Below are 20,837 nucleotides of genomic sequence, written 5' to 3' on the forward strand. Positions count from 1 at the left end.
GTGCTGCTGCTCCAGTTTCAACTGTTCTGCCTGCGGCTATGGAACCCTGACCTGTTCACCGGACGTGCTTGTTGCACCCTCGACAACTACTATGATTATTATTATTTGACCATGCTGGTCATTTATGAACATTTTAACATCTTGACCATGTTCTGTTATAATATCCACCCTGCTCAGCCAGAAGAGGACTGGCCACCCCTCATAGCCTGGTTCCTCTCTAGGTTTCTTCCTAGGTTTTTGGCCTTTCTAGGGAGTTTTTCCTAGCCACCGTGCTTCTTTCACATGCATTGCTTGCTGTTTGGGGTTTTAGGCTGGGTTTCTGTACAGCACTTTGAGATATCAGCTGATGTACGAAGGGCTATATAAATACATTTGATTTGATCTATTAAGTGACATTTTACCCCCTTTCCAGTGACTGCGCAGTCAAATGTGGCAGCGCAATCAATTTCCCACTGCAGACATGCGATCCATTGTTTACAACTCACCAACCCGACAGTAAGGGCAAACATGTGACTAACAGTGGTGTCTTTGTTTTGATTAGATATGTTACTTGATTATACAACCTACCTCAACATGTCAGTATTAGAAAGATGCAATTCATTCAAGATTTAAACACATCTGAAGTAGGTGTAAAAAAGTTTTGTTCATGTTTATTTTAGAAATGGAGACATACTTTAGTTGTGAATAAAAGCAATGAACAATCTATTTGATATGTAGCAACCTCACCAATACAATAAACAGCACTGGGCTCCAAAATCGTTTGATTTTATTTATTTAACACCTAAAGTCCCCACATCGGCCCGGGCGAACACATTCCAGGCATAGGCAATTATTAATAGTCCCATTCATATTCATTTCTTATTATTTTCAAAGAGGATGTAGAGTCTTTTTTTATCTTAACATTATTATGAATTGACCACAACCATGGTGTTTATAGTGAGTAAGGGACTCCATCTTATGACTAACAAGGAGCAGACAGAAACTCAACTTAAAATATCTTCTGGAAGTTTTTCATCCCAGTTGACTAATAGTTTTTCAGACCATATGACTAATATTAATAATAGGCAATATCAGTGGAGGCTGCTGAGGGGAGGACGGCTCATAAAATTGTCTGGAAAGGAGCAAATGGAATGTCATCAAACCCATAGAAACCATGTGTTTGATACTATTCCACCTATCCGGCTTCAACCTTTACCATGAGCCAGTCCTCCCCAATTAAGGTGCCACCAACATCCTGTGGGCAATATTAATGGTGCTTCCATGAACTGTTTCTGGTAATATACAAATGATGAGCTTATGAAATATAGAATAAAATAACCCCATTAATCAACAGAAATTACAGATGTATAATGCAATGTAATTGCATGTAAATGATTTTTTTAAAAACACTATAAAAGGTATCCTATTAAACAAACGTAAACAGGTCTATTTATGTCAAATATATACAATATCTCTTGAATGTGTCTTATGCTATTCTATTAACTGTACAATTAGACAGACACACAAAAGTTGAAAGATAACAGTGAGGAGATGAGTATAAATATAAATCCCAGATGTGCAAATTTCAGTCCTTGTCAGATTTAAGCACCAGGCAGCAAGATACATGCAGTCCATTCAAAAAAGTAGTCTCATTTCCGAAACTGTTGGAGATCACTGTACACGTCTGACTGAATTCCATGCAGCTCCTACAACAGTACAGGCAAAAATAAAACAATTCAACAGGGAAGGAATCATAAATGTTTCACACCAGACATGAACAGTTACTCCGTATGAATGTATATTCTGTGTGCTTTGAGGACTGTGCTCTACAATGGTTAGTGCCTCTGTACCAGGTAGGGAGACTCTGTGATTTCTACTGTCTTCCTTTTTGATGCTGTGAGTGTTTTCCCTTTACCTGAGGAGAGATGGCAAACAGGAGGGGTTAGGGATGAGTGGAGGATGCATGCAAGCACACACACAAACACAGTCACACACACACAGTCACACACACAGAGTCACACACACACACACACACCCCTCACCCTCCAGTCTGGATTCCTGTTGACTCCTCTTCTTCCGCAATGAAGCAAAACAGAACACTGCGAGAGCGATGAGGAGGGTCAGGATGATGTCACAGGCGATGATGCCCACCAATTCCCCCATATCTATCTGATAGCACTGGCCACAGTCTGGAGAGAGAGAGCATTCTGCTTACTGACCATAGTCAGAACGTGGATTTTGGTAATTCACTTACTAAAGCAGACAACAGAACATGTACTGGATATTATCTCTTGAATGACTCCAATGCAGGTGAAAACTCTGTAATAAGGACACTTCTTCTTTTTGGGTACATTTCTTATAAATTCACCCCCAGCTTACACACACCAACTCGCACAAACAAACACTTCAAAAAGTCAACACAGACTTTATTTCAACTATCATTTTAATTTGTTAAGTAAAACGAATTCTAACACTAGACACATGTCCTTTAGAAAAGTGCTCCTACTGTGTCCTTTAGAAAATATTTACTGCTGACTTATTTACTTAACCTTTATTTTATCAGAGTCGTACTGAAACCAAAGTTATCTTTTAAAGATGAGCCAAAACACACACATCAAAATATAAACACAAGCAGTTACAAAAAACAAACACAATCAGTAATAAGGTCCTCAATCGGCTTTCTGAATTGCCCAAGAGTCACCAAAACATCACATTTAAGAACATTTTGAAGATTGTTCCACAAATAACATGCAAGAAAACTAAAAGCTGATTTACCTAACTCAGTACAGACCAAAGGAATTTCCAGAGTTAGCCATCCTTGAGACCGGTTGTGGTAACTTCTATGTCTAAAGTTGAGTAATTATGTTTGTTACAGTGGGACTTTTTGTCAAAGGGCTATATAAATGAAACCATAGCAATGTTTCTGTCACGGCTGTTGTCGGTGAATGAGGACCAAAACGCAGCAGGTACGTGAATGCTCATCTTGATTTTTAATTACTCTCAAAAATGAACATACCAAATAACGAAAAAACGAACACTCGACAAATAAACAGTCTGGTAAGGCACAAGGCTATACACAGAATAATCACCCAAATATATGGGACTCTCAATCAAAGGCAGATAGACAACACCTGCCTTCAACTGAGAGTCCCAACCCCAATTAACCAAACATAGAAACACACACACCAGACTAACCATAGAATACAACCACATAGACCATCAACCAAAAACCCAGAAATACTAAATCAAACACCCTTTACACAAACACAACACCCCGAACCACATAAAACAAATACCCTCTGCCACGTCCTGACCAAACTACAAAAACAATTAACCTTATACTGGCCAGGACGTGACAGTTTCAACCTACGTGACATCAAAGAGGGCCAACCAACTTTTCAGTAGAGAATGCCGTGATTTATAATAAAATTGTCACCAGTAATAAAGCGCAGTACATTATGACAAACTGCATCCAATGGCGTTAACGAAGTGGTAGCTGCGTTCGTATAGTCACCGTAGTCTAGACCGATAGCAACGTTGACTGAATAATCTGCTTTCTACTATTTAGCGAGAGGCAGGACCTATTTCTATAGAAGAAGCCTATTTCTATCCTCAGCTTCTTAACTATACTGAACAAAAATGTATACGCAACATGTAAAGTGTTGGTCCCATGTTTCATGAGCTGAAATAGAAGATCCCAGAAATGTTCCATACGCACAGAAAAGCTTATTTTTCTTAAATTTGGTGCACAAATGTGTTTACATCCCTGTGAGTGAGCATTTCTCCGAGCCAAGATAATAGATCCACCTGAAAGATGTGGCATATCAAGAAGCTGATTAACAACATGATCATTACACAGGTGCACCTTGTGCTGGGGATAATAAAAGGCCACTCTAAAGTGTGCGGTTTTGTCAAAGATGCCTCAAGTTTTGAGGGAGCGTGCAATTGGCATGCTGACTGCAGGAATGTCCACCAGAGCTGTTGCCAGATAATTGTATGTTAATTTTTCTACCATAAGCTGCCTCCAACGTCATTTCATAGAATTTGGATGTATGTCACAACCGAAGACCACGTGTAACCACACCAGCCCAGGACCTCCACATTTGGCTTCTTCACCAACGGGATCGTCTGAGACCAGACACCCAGACAGCTGATGAAACTGAGGAGTATTTTGGTCTGTAATAAAGCCCTTTTGTGGGGAAAAACTAATTCTGATTGGCTGGGCCTGGCTCCCTAGTGGATGGAGCTGGCTCACAAGTGGGTGGGCTTATGCCCTCCCAGGCCCACCCATGGCTGAATCCCTGCCCAGGCATTTGAAATCCATATATTAGAGCCATGGGGGGTACCGTGCGTAGATCATGTGCAGGATAACCTGGGCCGAAGAGATGCACAGGGGAACAGATACGTTGAACCGGTGCACTTCTCCCTGGCTGCTGGCCAACTCTAGCACGGCAACGATGAGGAGCTTGCACCGAGCGCACCGGGCCGTGAGTGCGCATGGGCGACACCGTACGCACCACCGCATAACACGGTGCTTCTACCGTCACTCGCTCCCCACGGTAAGCAGGGGGAGTTGGCTCAGGTCTTAACCTCGCCTTCGCCAATCTACCCGTGAGACCCCCCCCCCCCCCCAATTGTTTTTTTGCCGCTGCCTCTCGGCCTCTTCTGGCCTGCCTAGCCGTTCCTCCCAGTATCGTCGTTCCGCCTTCGCTGCCTCTATCTCCCACTGCGGACGGCGATACTCCCCAGGGCTTGTCCAGGGTCCTGCCCCATCTAAGATCTCCTCCCAGGTCCACTCCTCTGACCCATACTGCTTGGTCCTGCTCTTCCTCCTCGAGAATGCACGCTGCTTGGTCCGTTGGTGGTGGGTAGTTCTGTCACAGGGGTCGTTGAAAGGGGACCAAGGCGCAGCGTGTAAAGTGCTCATATTTATTTTATTCATGATAACACTTCAACAAAATAACAAAACGACAGCCAACAGTTCCGTCAGGTACGTATACAAAACGGAAAACAACTACCCACAAACCCCAAAGGAAAACAGGCTGCCTCAGTATGGCTTCCAATCAGAGACAACGAAAGACACCTGCCTCTGATTGGAAACCATACCCGGCCAAAACATGGAAAACAAAACATAGAAATAGAATACTAGAAAAACCCCACATATAAACAGAAAACCCAAAACCACCCAACACAACCACCTGTCACGCCCTGACCACTACTATGGCAAATTACCTCTTACAAGGGTCAGGACGTGACACATGTCAACTAACTATTTATTAACCTTAAGCCTTATCCTATCCTTAAACGTACCCCTTACCCAAACCCTTAGCCAAACCCTTATTCTAACCCTAACCGTAACCTTAGCATGCAGTTACTTATCGACAGATAGTTTGTTGATAATATGACCACATGTAGAGCCACTTACCAAACATTCCTTTCACGGGAACCATGATACAGAGTGCCTTGCCCATTTTCAGCCTGGTCCTACTAAGGAGACTAGAGGAAAGGAGAGGTCTAAGGCTCTGGGTCCCTGGTGCTTTGTCCAAGGTAATCTGTCCACAATGACTCTGTAGTAGAGCTAGCGAAACAGACAAGGTACTATGTAAACCGTAGGAGTGCACGAGACAGTGTTCTGTGTGTCCTGTAACTGTGTGCCTGTGTGTGAGAGAGCGAAGGGGGAGCAGACTGACAAGGAAGCCAGTGAGTGGGTTTCTGTTTCTGCCCCTGTGATGTCATGTCCACATGAGTGTTGAACTCTACACACGTCAGCTCACACAAATTGATAACATGCATGTCGTTTTGAGAAGACAAGCCATAGTCATTGGCTCAAATGTTAAAAACCTTTCTCCCCCAGAATAACTTTTTCACCCTCCTGAAATACTTCTATTAATTTAGATTCATACTTAAAGCAGCAATCAGCAGTTAAAACAATAACAAAGTGTTCTCCCTGCCCCTGTTTCAGGAAAAAGCTGAGGGATGTGGCTGGAGGAATGTAACCATTCTCAAATTCATAGACATTGCTATGGATGCAAGGACTGACCAGTCATGATATCCACAATATAGTTTTGACCATGTTGAGGCTACACAGTGTTCAATTAGTAGCAGCTACTGTTACTGTATTGTAATGTATACCAATATTGTCTTCATACAATGCTGGTATAGTTTGCCATTTCTGGGGGCCAATGGGCCTGTCTAAACCCATTTCTTATAAATACAAACAGAACTTCACTTCCCTGAATGGTAGGTCAGGCCAATACCAGAGAAGTCAGTGAGGGGTTTTACTTCTGACTTTTAGTGGTTAGACTCACACCAGCTCAGGAAATGACCTAGCCTATCAACATGAGGAGGAGCCTCAACACACTATACACCTCATACACTACTGTGATGGGTCAACGGAACAAATATTGACATTCATCATAGACATTTATTTATCACCATACAGTGTTATCTGACAGATCAAGAACCCAGATCTCAGCAGACAGTGTCTTCTTCTGCTAATTGTGGATGAGGGACGTCAGCTCTGCTATTTGTTTCTGACAAAGGCCTTGCTTGTTACCATGGCCACCACACTAGACCTTTTCCGCTCAGCGTCCAGCAGATTGTCTGTTTTTTTCTTCTTTCTAACAGGACCTGTGGTTTTCTGTAGGCTGTGGTTTCCAACACCTGAGAGCAGCTCTAGCCAAGCCTGATTCTCTCAACCACGAGTTCATCTGAAATGATAGCTTACCCTGTCGGCACATTAAACACCTCGCTACATTAGAGACATAAGGTAGCCTATCTATAAAAGATAGAGTGGATGGAAATCAACAGTCAACTCAGAGTTCACATTTCAGAGTGTACCACAGAGACAAAAATCACACAATATCATACCAAGGGCAGAGGGATGACCGTGGTACTTCATGTTCAAAGTTCTTTTATCTTGGAGTTGAGTAGGTAAACTACTATAGGCCTACATTCATAAAAACAATTTCTATGGCACTGGTCAAAAAGGTTCTCAGGCAACAACATTGCTTTTTTAGGATGAAGGATGTAGGGAAATTCCATGTACACTCATTCAAATACAGTGCCTTCGGAGAGTATTCAGACCTCTTTACTTTTTCCACATTTTGTTACATTACATCCTTATTCTAAAATGTATAAAAAATATATAAAAAATATCAGCAATCTACACACAATACTGCATAATGACGAAGCAAAAACAGATTTTTTGAAATGTTTGCAAATTTATTAACAATAAAAAACAGTAATACCTTGTTTACATATTGTAAGTACTCAGACCCTTTGCTTTGAGACTCGAAATTGAGCTTAGGTGCATCTCGTTTCAATTTTTTTTATATATTTCTTTTAAATGTTTTTTTAGAACAAATTCTTACCTACCCCAGCCAAACCCTAAAGACGCTGGGCCAATTGTGCTCTGCCCAATGGGACTCCCAATCACAGCCCGTTGTGATACAGTCTGGAATAGAACAAGGGTCTGTAGTGATGCCTCTAGCACTGAGATGCAGTGCCTTAGACCACTGCGCCACTCGAGATCTCCATCCTTAATCATCCTTGAGATATTTCTACAACTTGATTGGAGTCCATCTGTGGTAAATTCAATTGATGGTTCATGATTTGAAAAGGCACACACCTGTCTATATAATGTCCCACAGCAAAAACCAAGCCATGAGGTCAAAGGAATTGTCAGTAGTGTGCCGAGACAGGATTGTGTCGAGGCACAGATCTGGGGAAGGGTACAAAAAAAAATTCTGCAGTATTGAAGATCCCCAATAACACAGTGGCCTCCTTCATTCTTAAATGGAAGAAGTTTAGAATCCCCAAGACTCTTCCTAGAGCTGTCCGCCCGGCCAAACTGAGAAATCAGGGGAGAAGGGCCTTGGTCAGGAAGGTGACCAAGAACCCGGCGGTCACTCTAACAGAGCTCTAGAGTTCCTATGTGGAGATGAGAGAACCTTCCAGAAGAACAACCATCTCTGCAGCATTCCACCAATCAGGCCTTTATGGTAGAGTGGCCAGACGGAAGCCACTCCTCAGTAAAAGGGACATGACAGCCCGCTTGGAGTTTGCCAAAAGGCACCTAAAGACTCTCAGACCATGAGAAACAAGATTGAACTCTTCGGCCTGAATGCCAAACATCACGTCTGGAGGAAAGCTGGCACCATCCCTATGGTGAAGCATGGTGGTGGCAGCATCATGCTGTGAGGATGTTTTTCAGTGGCAGGGACTGGGAGACTAGTCAAGATCGAGGCAAAGATGAACGGAGCAAAGTACAGAGAAATCCTTGATGAAAACCAGATTGCTCAGGACCTCAGACTGGGGCGAAGGTTCACCTTCCAACAGGACAACGACCTTAAGCACAAGTCTCTGAATGTCCTTGAGTGGCCCAGCCAGAGCCCAGACTTGAACCCAATCGAACATCTCTGGAGGGACCTGAAAATAGCTGTGCAACAACTTTCCCCATTTAACCTGACAGACCTTGAGTGGATCTGCAGAGAGGAATGGGAGAAACTCCCAAAATACAGATGTGCCAAGCTTGTAGCATTATACCCAATACGACTCGAGGCTGTAATCGCTGCCAAAGGTGCTTCAACAAAGTACTGAGAAAAGGGTCTGAATCCTTTTTTTATTTTTAATACATTTGCAAACATTTCTAAAAACCTGTTTTTGCTTTGTCATTACTGGATATTGTGTGTAGATCAATCAATGTAATCAATTTTAGAATAAGCCTGTAACGTAACAAAATGTGGAAAAAGTCAAGGGGTCTGAATACTTTCCGAATGCACTGTATAGCATACTGCTTCCTCTCAAATCTATATTTATGATTAAAATACAAAATCCCAGGTTCCTTCGGCTGTTTTCTACATGCTTAAGGTTTTTGACTATATTGTCATTGAACTGGACATGACATTTTGTGTATGTTTATTTGATCTTTTAAAAACAAGCCACATTTACAGAATTATGCACTTGATTAAGAATCCTACAGGATAAACGCAAAGAAGTCTGTGACTTATTTCCATTGTGGTTCTCAGATGGTTTATCATCTCTACTCTGCTTCCTTCAACCCATGATGAAACAACAAGGACAGTGTGTGAGAAAAATAAAAAATGACAGAGAAAGAGAAAGATCAATAGACAGGATGCTGATCAGACAGATGGTTCAGAGATACAAAGTATCTGAGAACCAAGTGTAGTGTGTGGGCCAGTTTGACTTAGTCGCATTTAACCTCATAGGAGACATGGACAAGACAGATAGCCATCTAAACCACACATACATAATACTCTACACAGGCTTATCGTGGCTAGGAGCCTCCTCTACACCTCTATACTAACTGGGTCAACACAAAGTTGTGTATGTGTATCACCTTTTTATTTGAGTAAATCTTTAAATAATTACAACTTTCAGTGTGATTTCTTTACTTCTGAAGGTGTAGAGTTGAGTTTTCACCAGGAGGTGGCAGTGAATAGCAGTTCATTGAGACACTTCAAATCAAATCACTGGAATGTATTGACAAATATGATGTAAAACAAGATTGCACAGTATACACAAATATATCTAATAAGTATTCTGGTGCTGGCTGAGGATTCTCAGGTTTTGCAGTTTGCCCTGACATTCATGTAGACTTTATCAGCTAGAGAGAGAGAGAGCGAGAGCGAGAGCGAGAGAGAGACCATTAGAGTTCTCAAACATTTTCTTACATACATAATAATAGTGATATTTAGTGATTTACAGTTGGCTGATGGTAATAGGTTAGGGTTTACAACACTTAATAAACAGTACATGTGTTACAGAGTCTATGTGTTTAACTTGAATAGTATAGAGCTGTTCATAGTTCCTTCTAATTCTAGAATGAGGATAAAAGGGAAGCAATAGAATCTTGGCAGGGATGCAGGAACCATGACAATGAAAGGGGGAAGCTAAACTTTCATAAATATAATATTGCTCATAGCGGGCGGAGGGCAGTGGTCATTGATCCAATGGAAGCAGTAGGGAAATATTATGTTAATGAAAAAACCCTGCATGGCACTTTACCCCTCTGTTTTCGATGTCTGCGTCGGCTGGCACAGTGGTACGTGACAACGGCAATGGTCAGGATCACATCTGCAGCGATGATGCCAGCCATGGTGCCAGGTTCGATCCTGTAGCATGATGGGTTATCTGGTAGAGGAGGGTGAAGATAGATGAGAGGGGACGGAGGACAAGAGTGGGGTGGGTGAAGAGTGACAGGAAATATGATTATTTTGGTTCCCAGTGTGTGAAAAATATGGATTTGTGTCTCTCCGTCCTGATGCTATGCTTAATATGATATGTGTTTATCATGATACATACTTGTACCTGGGTCAGCCACAACCTTTTCTTGAGGAGAAAAATGAAAAAGAGATCATTGTCAATGTAATTATATTATACACTGAGTATACAAAACATTAAGAACATTAAGAACTGCTCTTTCCATGACTGACTGACCAGGTGAAACCTATGATCCCTTCTTGATGTCACTTGTTAAATCAATTTGAATCAGTGTAGATGAAGGGGAGGAGACAGGTGGACCCCTAAGGTCAATATCCGCGCCCCGCAGAAAATCTATTAGTATAATACAAAATAATCTATACAATTCCATCAGTTTAAGCTGGAGACACCATTTTTTTTGCATTGGATGCATCTCAATCCATCGTATCTGCCTACGTCACACTTCTGCATCTGCGGTGAAAGGTGACAGAGCAGGAGCGGTGTTTGTCAGACCATGAGACATCCGAAATTGTTCTTCTCACAAAATCGTCTGTAGCGTCCGAACGGTTTGGCCTACAAACTATTATGAACCCTCTATTGAAAGAAGAGACTCTGTTCTCTGTTTTGCTCTAGGACCGCCACAAGCGGACTCGTCTGAGGTCGGTACAGTCAATATGCCAACTTCTGTCTGTAGCGTCTGAACAGTTTGGGCTACACACTAATATGACAGTGAGACTTTCACAAACAAGTACATGTCCAAATCAAATCAAATTCCAAATCAAATTTTATTGGTCACATACACATGGTTAGCAGATGTTAATGCGAGTGTAGCGAAATGCTTGTGCTTCTAGTTCTGACAGTGCAGTTATATCTAACAAGTAATCTAATTTCCCAACAACTACCTAACACGCACAAATCTAAAGGGGTGAATGAGAATATGTACATATAAATATATGGATGAGCGATGGCCGAGCGGCATAGGCAAGGTGCAATAGATGGTATAAAATACAGTATATACATATGATATGGGTAATGTAAGATATGTAAACATTATTAAAGTGGCATTATTTAAAGTAGCATTGTTAAAAGTGAATAATGATCCATTTATTAAAGTGGCCAGTGATTGGGTCTCAATGAAGGCAGCAGCCTCTCTGAATTAGTGATTGCTGTTTAGCAGTCTGATGTCCTTGAGATAGAAGATTTTTTTCAGTCTCTCGGTCCCAGCTTTGATGCACCTGTACTGACCTCACCTTCTGGATGGTGTGAACAGCGGTGTGAACAGGCAGTGGCTCGGGTGGTTGTTGTCCTTGATGATCTTTTTGGCCTTCCTGTGACATCGGGTTCAGTAGGTGTCATGGAGGGCAGATAGTTCGCCCCCGGTGATGCGTTGTGCAGACCACACCACCCTCTGGAGAGCCTTGCGGTTGAGGGCGGTGCAGTTGCCGTACCAGGCTGTGATACAGCCTGACAGGATGCTCTTAGTTGTGCATCTGTAAAAGTTTGTCAGGGTTTTGGGTGACAAGCCACATTTTTTCAGCCTCCTGAGGTTGAAGAGGCACTGTTGCGCCTTCTTCACCACACTATCTGTGTGGGTGGACCATTTCAGTTTGTCTGTGATGTGTACGCTGAGGAACTTAAAACTTTCCACCTTCTCAACTGCTGTCCCTTTGATGTGGATAGGGGGGTGCTCCCTCTGCTGTTTCCTGAAGTCCACGATCATCTCCTTTGTTTTGTTGACGTTGAGTGAGAGGTTGTTTTCCTGACACCACACTCCGATGGCCCTCACCTCCTCCCTGTAGGCTGTCTCATCGTAGTTGGTAATCAAACCCACTGCTGTTGTGTCGTCTGCAAACTTGATGATTGAGTTGGAGGTGTGCATGGCCACGCAGTCATGGGTAAACAGGGAGTACAGGAGGGGGCTGAGCACGCACCCTTGTGGGGCCCCAGTGTTGAGGGTCAGCGAAGTGGAGATATTGTTTCCTACCTTCACCACCTGGGGGTGGCCCATCAGAAAGTCCAGGACTCAATTGCACAGGGCGGGGTTTGGACCCAGGGCCTCCAGCTTAATGACGAGCTTGGAGGGTACTATGGTGTTGAATGCTGAGCTGTAGTCAATGAACAGCATTCTTACATAGGTATTCCTCTTGTCCAGATGGGATAGGGCAGTGTGCAGTGTGATGGTGATTGCATCGTTTGTGGACCTGTTGGAGTGGTATGCAAACTGAAGTGGGTCTAGGGTGGCCGGTAAGGTGGAGGTGATATGATCCTTGACTAGTCACTCAAAGCACTTCATGATGACAGAAGTGAGTGCTACGGGGCGGTAGTCATTTAGTTCAGATATCTTTGCCTTCTTGAGTACAGGAACAATGGTGGCCATCTTGAAGCATGTGGGGACAGCAGATTGGGATAGGGAGAGACTGAATATGTCTGTAAACACACCAGCTAGCTGGTCTGCGCATGCTCTGAGGCTAGGGATGCCATCTGGGCAAGCAGCCTTGCGAGGATTAACACGTTTAAATGTTTTACTCATGTCGGCCATGGAGAAGGAGAGGGGTGAACGCAGTACTTGTTAGCGGGCCGCGATGGTGGCACTGTATTATCCTCAAAGCGGGCAAAGAAGGTGTTTAGTTTGTCTGGAAGCGTGATGTCAGTGTCTGTGACATGGCTGGTTTTCTTTTTGTAGTCCATGATTTCCTGTAGACCCTGCCACATACGTCACGTGTCTGAGCCGTTGAATTGCGACTCCACTGTTGTTTTGTTGTTTTGTTCTAGGATGAAAGTCCCCCCCGTACCAGTTGAAAAAATGTGTGTAAGTATTTATAAAGACTGTTTAGTGTCAAAAAAAGTTAAATACGTGTACAAAAAAAGTATTAATAATAAGAATATTGATATATATATATATATATATATATATATATATATATATATATATATATATAAAACAAAGGATATATACACTGCTCAAAAAAATAAAGGGAACACTTAAACAACACAATGTAACTCCAAGTCAATCACACTTCTGTGAAATCAAACTTTCCACTTAGGAAGCAACACTGATTGACAATACATTTCACATGCTGTTGTGCAAATGGAATAGACAACAGGTGGAAATAATAGGCAATTAGCAAGACACCCCCAATAAAGGAGTGGTTCTGCAGGTGGGGACCACAGACCACTTCTCAGTTCCTATGCTTCCTGGCTGATGTTTTGGTCACTTTTGAATGCTGGCGGTGCTTTCACTCTAGTGGTAGCATGAGACGGAGTCTACAACCCACACAAGTGGCTCAGGTAGTGCAGCTCATCCAGGATGGCACATCAATGCGAGCTGTGGCAAGAAGTTTTGCTGTGTCTGTCAGCGTAGTGTCCAGAGCATGGGGGCGCTACCAGGAGACAGGCCAGTACATCAGGAGATGTGGAGGAAGCCGTAGGAGGGCAACAACCCAGCAGCAGGACCGCTACCTCCGCCTTTGTGCAAGGAGGAGCAGGAGGAGCACTGCCAGAGCCCTGCAAAATGACCTCCAGCAGGCCACAAATGTGCATGTGTCTGCTCAAACGGTCAGAAACAGACTCCATGAGGATGGAATGAGGGCCCGACATCCACAGGTGGGGGTTGTGCTTACAGCCCAACACCGTGCAGGACGTTTGGCATTTGCCAGAGAACACCAAGATTGGCAAATTCGCCACTGGCGCCCTGTGCTCTTCACAGATGAAAGCAGGTTCACACTGAGCACGTGACAGACGTGACAGAGTCTGGAGATGCCGTGGAGAACGTTCTGCTGCCTGCAACATCCTCCAGCATGACCGGTTTGGTGGTGGGTCAGTCATGGTGTGGGGTGGGGTGGCATTTCTTTGGGGGGCTGCACAGCCCTCCATGTGCTCGCCAGAGCTAACCTGACTGCCATTAGGTACCGAGATGAGATCCTCAGACCCCTTGTGAGACCATATGCTGGTGCGGTTGGCCCTGGGTTCCTCCTAATGCAAGACAATGCTAGACCTCATGTGGCTGGAGTGTGTCAGCAGTTCCTGCAAGAGGAAGGCATTGATGCTATGGACTGGCCCGCCCGTTCCCCAGACCAGAATCCAATTGAGCACATCTGGGACATCATGTCTCGCTCCATCCACCAACGCCACGTTGCACCACAGACTGTCCAGGAGTTGGCGGATGCTTTAGTCCAGGTCTGGGAGGAGATCGCTCAGGAGACCATCCGCCACCTCATCAGGAGCATGCCCAGGCGTTGTAGGGAGGTCATACAGGGACGTGGAGGCCACACACACTACTGAGCCTCATTTTGACTTGTTTTAAGGACATTACATCAAAGTTGGATCAGCCTGTAGTGTGGTTTTCCACTTTAATTTTGAGTGTGACTCCAAATCCAGACCTCCATGGGTTGATAAATTGGATTTCCATTCATTATTTTTGTGTGATTTTGTTGTCAGCACATTCAACTATGTAAAGAAAAAAGTATTTAATACAATTATTTCTTTCATTCAGATGTAGGATGTGTTGTATAAGTGTTCCCTTTATTTTTTTGAGCAGTATATATATCCTGATCTTTCTTATACACTACATGGCCAAAGGTATTTCGATACCTGCTCATCGAACATCTCATTCAAAAAGCACGGGCATTAATATGGATTTGGTCCCCCCTTTGATGCTGTAACAGCTTCCACTCTTCTGGGATAGCTTTCCACTAGATGTTGGAACATTGTTGAGGGGACTTTCTTCCATTCAGCAACAAGAGCATTAGTGAGGTCGGCACTGATGTTGGGCGACTTGATGTCAGCGTTGAGGACAGGGCTCTGTGCAGGCCAGTCAAGTTCTTCCACACCGACCTCGACAAAACATTTTTGTATGAACCTCGCTTTGTGCACGGGGGCATTGTCATGCTGAAACAGGAAAGGGCCTTCCCCAAACTGTTGCCACAAAGTTGTAAGCACAGAATCATCTAGAATGTCATTGCATGCTGTAGCGTTAAGATTTCCCTTCACTGGAAGTAAGGAGCGTAGCCCGAACCATGAAAAACAGCCCCAGACCATTATTCCTCCTCCACCAAACTTTACAGTTGGCACTATGTATTCGGGCGGGTAGCGTACTCCTGGCATCTGCCAAACCCAGTTTCATCCATCGGACTGCCAGATGGTGAAGCGTGATTCATCACTCCAGAGAACGCACTTCCACTGCTCCAGAGTCAAATGGCGGCGAGCTTTACAACACTCCAGCTGACGCTTGGCATTGCCATGGTGATATTAGGCTTGTGTGTGGCTGCTCAGCCATGGACACCCATTTCATGAAGCTCCCGACGTACATTTCTGACATTGCTTCCAGATGCAGTTTGGAACTCGGTCGTTAGTGTTGCAACAGACAATTTGTACGCACTACGCGCTTCAGCCCTCGGCGGTCCCGTTCTGTGAGCTTGTGTGGCCTACCACTTCACGGCGAAGCTGTTGTTGCTCTTAGATGTTTCCACTTCACAGTAACTGCACTTGCAGTTGACAGGGGCAGCTATAGCAGGCAGAAATTTCATGAACTGACTTGCTAGAAAGGTGGCATCCTATGACGGTGCCATGTTGAAAGTCACTGAGCTCTTCAGTACTGGCCATTCTACTGCTAATGTTTGTCTATGGAGATTGCATGGCTGTGGGCTCGATATTATACCTTTCAGCAAGTGTGGCTGAAATAGCCAAATCCACAAATTTGAAGGGATGTCCACATACCTTTGGCCATGTAATGTATCTCTCAGGTATAGGACAGACATTTCAGACCAAACTTCCTTTAGATTTGTGGTGGGACTATCTTTTGTCCCCTCTCAACCCGCATAGACAGGACTGAGACTCATGGTTTAAAGAAGGATTTTTAAGGTTTGAGACAATTGAGACATGGATTGTGAAATAAGTGCCTTTGAATGGGTATGGTAATAGATGTCAGGCAAACTGGTTTGTGTCAAGAACTGCAACACTGCTGGGTTTTTCACACTCAACAGTTTCCCGTGTGTGTCAAGAAGGGTCAACCACCCAAAGGACATCCAGCCAACTTGACACAACTGAGGGAAGCATTGGAGTCAACATGGGCCAGCATCCCTGTGGAACGCTTTCGACACCTTGTAGAGTCCATGCCCCGATTGACTTGAGACTGTTCTGAGGGAAAAAGGGGGCAGTGTAACTCAAAATTAGGAAGGTGATCCTAATGTTTGAGTCACTCAGTGTATACTGTAGAGATATAGCTTCAGTAAAAACAATGTTACTGATAAGGGATTTATGTGTTTAAATGTAATGATTAAATAATTCCACCCTGAAACCTAACTATTAGTGATCATTAGTTAATGTAGCATGTATAATGAATAATTAAAGTACTAAACGTAAGTCCCATAAGGTTTAGTAGAAACCTGTGAGGAAGAGAAATGTATGTGTGTATGTGTGTGCCTAAGAAAATACCGAGAACAATAGAGACTGTGTTTGGCTCGACCTGGCTAGAAACTCTGAGAAACTTATGATAGGACAGGGAGTACTTCTCAAGGTTCCTCTAATCTCGGCGGAATGGAACGGACAGCACTGGGTAGTGATAAACAGTGGTGAGAACTCTGGGGAGGGATACATCCCACCTACTGTTTGTGTGTATGTATGTGCGTAAGGAAGAAGCAAGTTATAAAATGAATGATAAAATGAAAATTCTCATGACAGTTACCTACAGTTGAAGTCGGAAGTTTACATACACTTACGTTGGAGTCATTAAAACTATTTTTCAACCACTCCACAAAGTTATTTTAACAAACTATAGTTTTGGCAAGTCGGTTAGGACATCTACTTTGTGCATGACTCAAGTAACTCTTCCATCAATTGTTTACAGACAGATTATTTCACTTATAATTCACTGTATCACAATTCCAGTGGGTCAGAAGTTTACATACACTAAGTTGACTGTGCCTCTAAACAGCTTGGAAAATTCCAGAAAATGATGTCATGGCTTTAGAAGTTTCTGATAGGCTAATTGACATCATTTGAGTCAATTGGAGGTGTACCTGTGGATGAATTTCAAGGCCTACCTTCAAATTCAATGCCTTTTTGCTTGACATCATGGGAAAATCAAAAGAAATCAGCCAAGACCTCAGAAAAAAAATGTAGACCTCCACAAGTCTGGTTCATCCTTGGGAGCATTTTCCAAATGCCTGAAGGTACCACATTCATCTGTACAAACAATAGTATGCAAGTATAAATACCATGGGACCACGCAGCCGTCATACCTGTCAAGATGCACTAGAAGTGAGGGAGGGGTGAAGTCAGGCGCAGGAGAACAAAGGTGCGTAGTAGAACGTTTTATTTTCCCGAGTCCAAAAATGCCATAACTAGGCAGGGAACAAGGAAACCCAACTAGACAAAAATCCACCTCAACAGAGCCGAGCGCGCCGACGCCGGCCTCGAGGACGACCCGGAGGGCGAAGCGCAGGGCGATCCGGATGGAGGCTGTGGAACTCCTGCAACAGTGACGGGTCCAGGATGTCCTCCACCGGTACCCAGCACCTCTCCTCCGGACCATACCCCTCCCAATCCACGAGGTACTGCAGGCCCCCTACCTGGCACCTAGAGTCCAAGATGGAATGGACTGTGTACGCCGGGGCCCCCCCGATGTCCAGGGAGGGCGGAGGGACCTCCCGCACCTCAACATCCTGCAGTGGACCAGCTACCACCGGCCTGAGGAGAGACACATGAAACGAGGGGTTAATACGTTAATCAGAGGGGAGCTGTAACCTATAACACACCTCGTTTATCCTCCTCAGGACTTTAAATGGCCCCACAAACCGCGGACCCAACTTCCGGCAGGGCAGGCGGAGGGGCAGGTTCCGGGTCGAGAGCCAGACCCTGTCCCCCGGTGTGAACATGGGGGCCTCACTGTGATGGCGGTCAGCGCTCTCCTTTTGCCGTCCACCAGCCATTTAAGGGATTCCTGGATGGCTCTCCAGGTCTCCTTTGAGCGCTGCACCCAGTCTTCCACCGCAGGAGCCTCAGTCTGGCTCTGATGCCAGGGCACCAGGACCGGCTGGTAACCCAACACGCACTGAAAGGGCGACAGGTTAGTAGAGGAGTGGCGGAGAGAGTTCTGAGCCATCTCGGGCCCATGGCACGAACCTCGCCCACTCTCCCGGCCGGTCCTGGCAATAGGACCGCAGAAACCTGCCCACATCCTGATTAATTCTCTCCACCTGCCCATTACTCTCGGGGTGAAAACCTGAGGTCAAACTGACCGAAACCCCCAGCCGCTCCATAAACGCCCACCACACCCGGGACGTAAACTGGGGACCCCGATCAGAGACGATCACCCCGTAGTGCCGGAAGGCGTGAGTAAACAGGGCCTCCGCGGTCTGTAGGGCCGTAGGAAGACCGGGCAAAGTGAGGAGATGGCAGGACTTAGAGAACCGATCAACAACAACCAGGATCGTGGTGTTCCCCTGAGACGGAAGAAGATCGGTGAGGAAATCCACCGTCAGGTGGGACCACGGCCGCTGTGGAACGGGGAGGGGCTGTAGCTTCCCTCTAGGCAGGTGTCTAGGAGCCTTACACTGAGCACACACCGAACAGGAGGAGACATAGAACCTCACGTCCCTCGCCAATGTGGGCCACCAGTACTTCCCTCTAAGACCCCGCACCATCCGCGCAATCCCTGGATGACCCGAGGAGGGTAGCGTGTGCGACCACCTGATCAATCGATCGCGGACACCGAGCAGGACGTACTTCCGACCCGCAGGACACTGAGGTGGAGTAGGTTCTGACTGTAACGCCCGCTCAATGTCCGCGTCCACCTCCCAGACCACCGGTGCCACCAGACAGGAGGCCGGAAGTATGGGAGTGGGGTCGATGGACCGTTCCTCGGTATCATAGAGACGAGACAGTGCGTCGGCCTTAGTGTTACGGGAACCTGGTATTTTACGAGATAGTAAACCGGAATCTAGTGAAAAACATTGCCCATCTAGCTTGACGAGGGTTCAGTCTCCTCACCGCCCGGTTGTACTCCAGATTACGGTGGTCAGTCCAGATGAGAAAAGGGTGTTGCGCCCCCTCAAGCCAATGTCTCCACACCTTCAGGGCCCTTACCACAGCCAGCAACTCCCTGTCCCCCACATCATAGTTACACTCCGCCGGACTAAGCTTCCTAAAAAAGAAAGCACAGGGGCGAAGTTTCGGGGTCGCGCCCGAGCGCTGTGACAGCACGGCTCCAACCCCAGCCTTGGACGCGTCCACCTCCACTATGAATGGCAAAGAGGGGTCCGGATGCACCAGCACAGGAGCATCGGTAAACAGAGTCTTCAGCTGACCAAAAGCTCTATCCACCTCTGCCGACCACCTCTGGGACCACCTTGTATGTGTGCAAGGGTGTAGGCACAAGCATGCACACACACACACACACACACACACACACACACACACACACACACACACACACACACACACACACACACACACACACACACACACACACACACACACACACACACACACACACACACACAAATCAATTCAGATAGGGGTGTGAATATACTGTTGGTGTGGAAGTTCATCACATCACTTACCACAAAGGCAAAAGAAGAGAACCGTCAGCAATGCTGCATTGTCTGACATTTTCTTTGATTACCATCGTACAATATCTACTGGAACAGAACACAATCTGTTAACATAATTAGTGTCTGCATTTACAAACACAATACAATATCCCTATGGAGAAATATAAGGTCACTACTCAAGAAGACCTTTGATTTATTGAAGCATCAATGTTTACACCAACATTATATGAGCTGAATGGGTTTCACATGGGAACACAAACTACTCTGAATCCCTGGTTGTTGTATTGGTTCCCTTGCGTCCACCTTGTCTATAAACAGAAGGCATATTCAGACCCATTTTTCCATATGTTGCTACTTTAAAGCCGTATTCTAAAATGGATTACATTTTTTTTAAACTCATCAAACTACACACAATAACCCATAACGACAAAGCAACAACAGTTTTTTAGAAATTAGTGCAAATTTATTACAAGTAAAGAACTGAAAAATCACATTTACATAAGTATTCAGACCCTTAAATCAGTACTTTGTTGAAGCACATTTGGCAGCAATTACAGCCTCTAGACTTCTTGGGTATGACACTACAAGCTTGGCACAACTGTATTTGGGGAGTTTCTCCCATTTTTATCTGCAGATCCTCTGAAGCTCTGTCAGGTTGGATGGGGAGTGTCGCTATTTTCAGGTCTCTCCAGAGATGTTAGATCGGGTTCAAGTCCGGGCTCTGGCTGGGCCACTCAAGGACATTCAGAGACTTGTCCCGAAGCCACTCCTGCGTTGTCTTGGCTGTGTGTGTAACCGATGTGAAATGGCTAGTTAGTTAGCGGTGGTGCGCGCTAATAGCGTTTCAATCGGGTGCCGTCACTCGCTCTGAGACCTGAAGTCGTTGTTCCCCTTGCACTGCTAGGGCCACGGCTTTTGTGGCGCGATGGGTAATGATGCGTCGTGGGTGTCAGTTGTTGATGTGTGCAGAGGGTCCCTGGTTCAAGACCAGGTTGGGGCGAGGAGAGGCACGGAAGCTATACTTTTACATGTGCTTAGGGTCATTTTCCTGTTAGAAGGTGAACCTACGGCCCAGTCTGAGGT

The 20,837-nt window shown here is 45.0% G+C and overlaps 1 protein-coding gene across 1 annotated transcript; it reads right to left on the reverse strand.

The window, feature by feature from the left end:
- Positions 1–674: 674 nt before the first annotated feature.
- Positions 675–5,749, reverse strand: LOC106605663 (TYRO protein tyrosine kinase-binding protein-like). The gene is made up of 4 exons (XM_014201539.2): positions 5,405–5,749; positions 2,022–2,168; positions 1,830–1,894; positions 675–1,685 (listed from the first exon to the last, which is right to left on the reverse strand). The coding sequence occupies exons 1-4, from the start codon at positions 5,448–5,450 to the stop codon at positions 1,629–1,631; spliced, it is 315 nt and encodes a 104-aa protein (XP_014057014.1). The 5' UTR covers positions 5,451–5,749; the 3' UTR covers positions 675–1,628.
- Between the last annotated feature and the right edge of the window lie 15,088 nt (positions 5,750–20,837).

Source organism: Salmo salar, chromosome ssa05 (genome assembly GCF_905237065.1).
Source record: "Salmo salar chromosome ssa05, Ssal_v3.1, whole genome shotgun sequence".
NCBI lineage: Eukaryota > Metazoa > Chordata > Actinopteri > Salmoniformes > Salmonidae > Salmo > Salmo salar.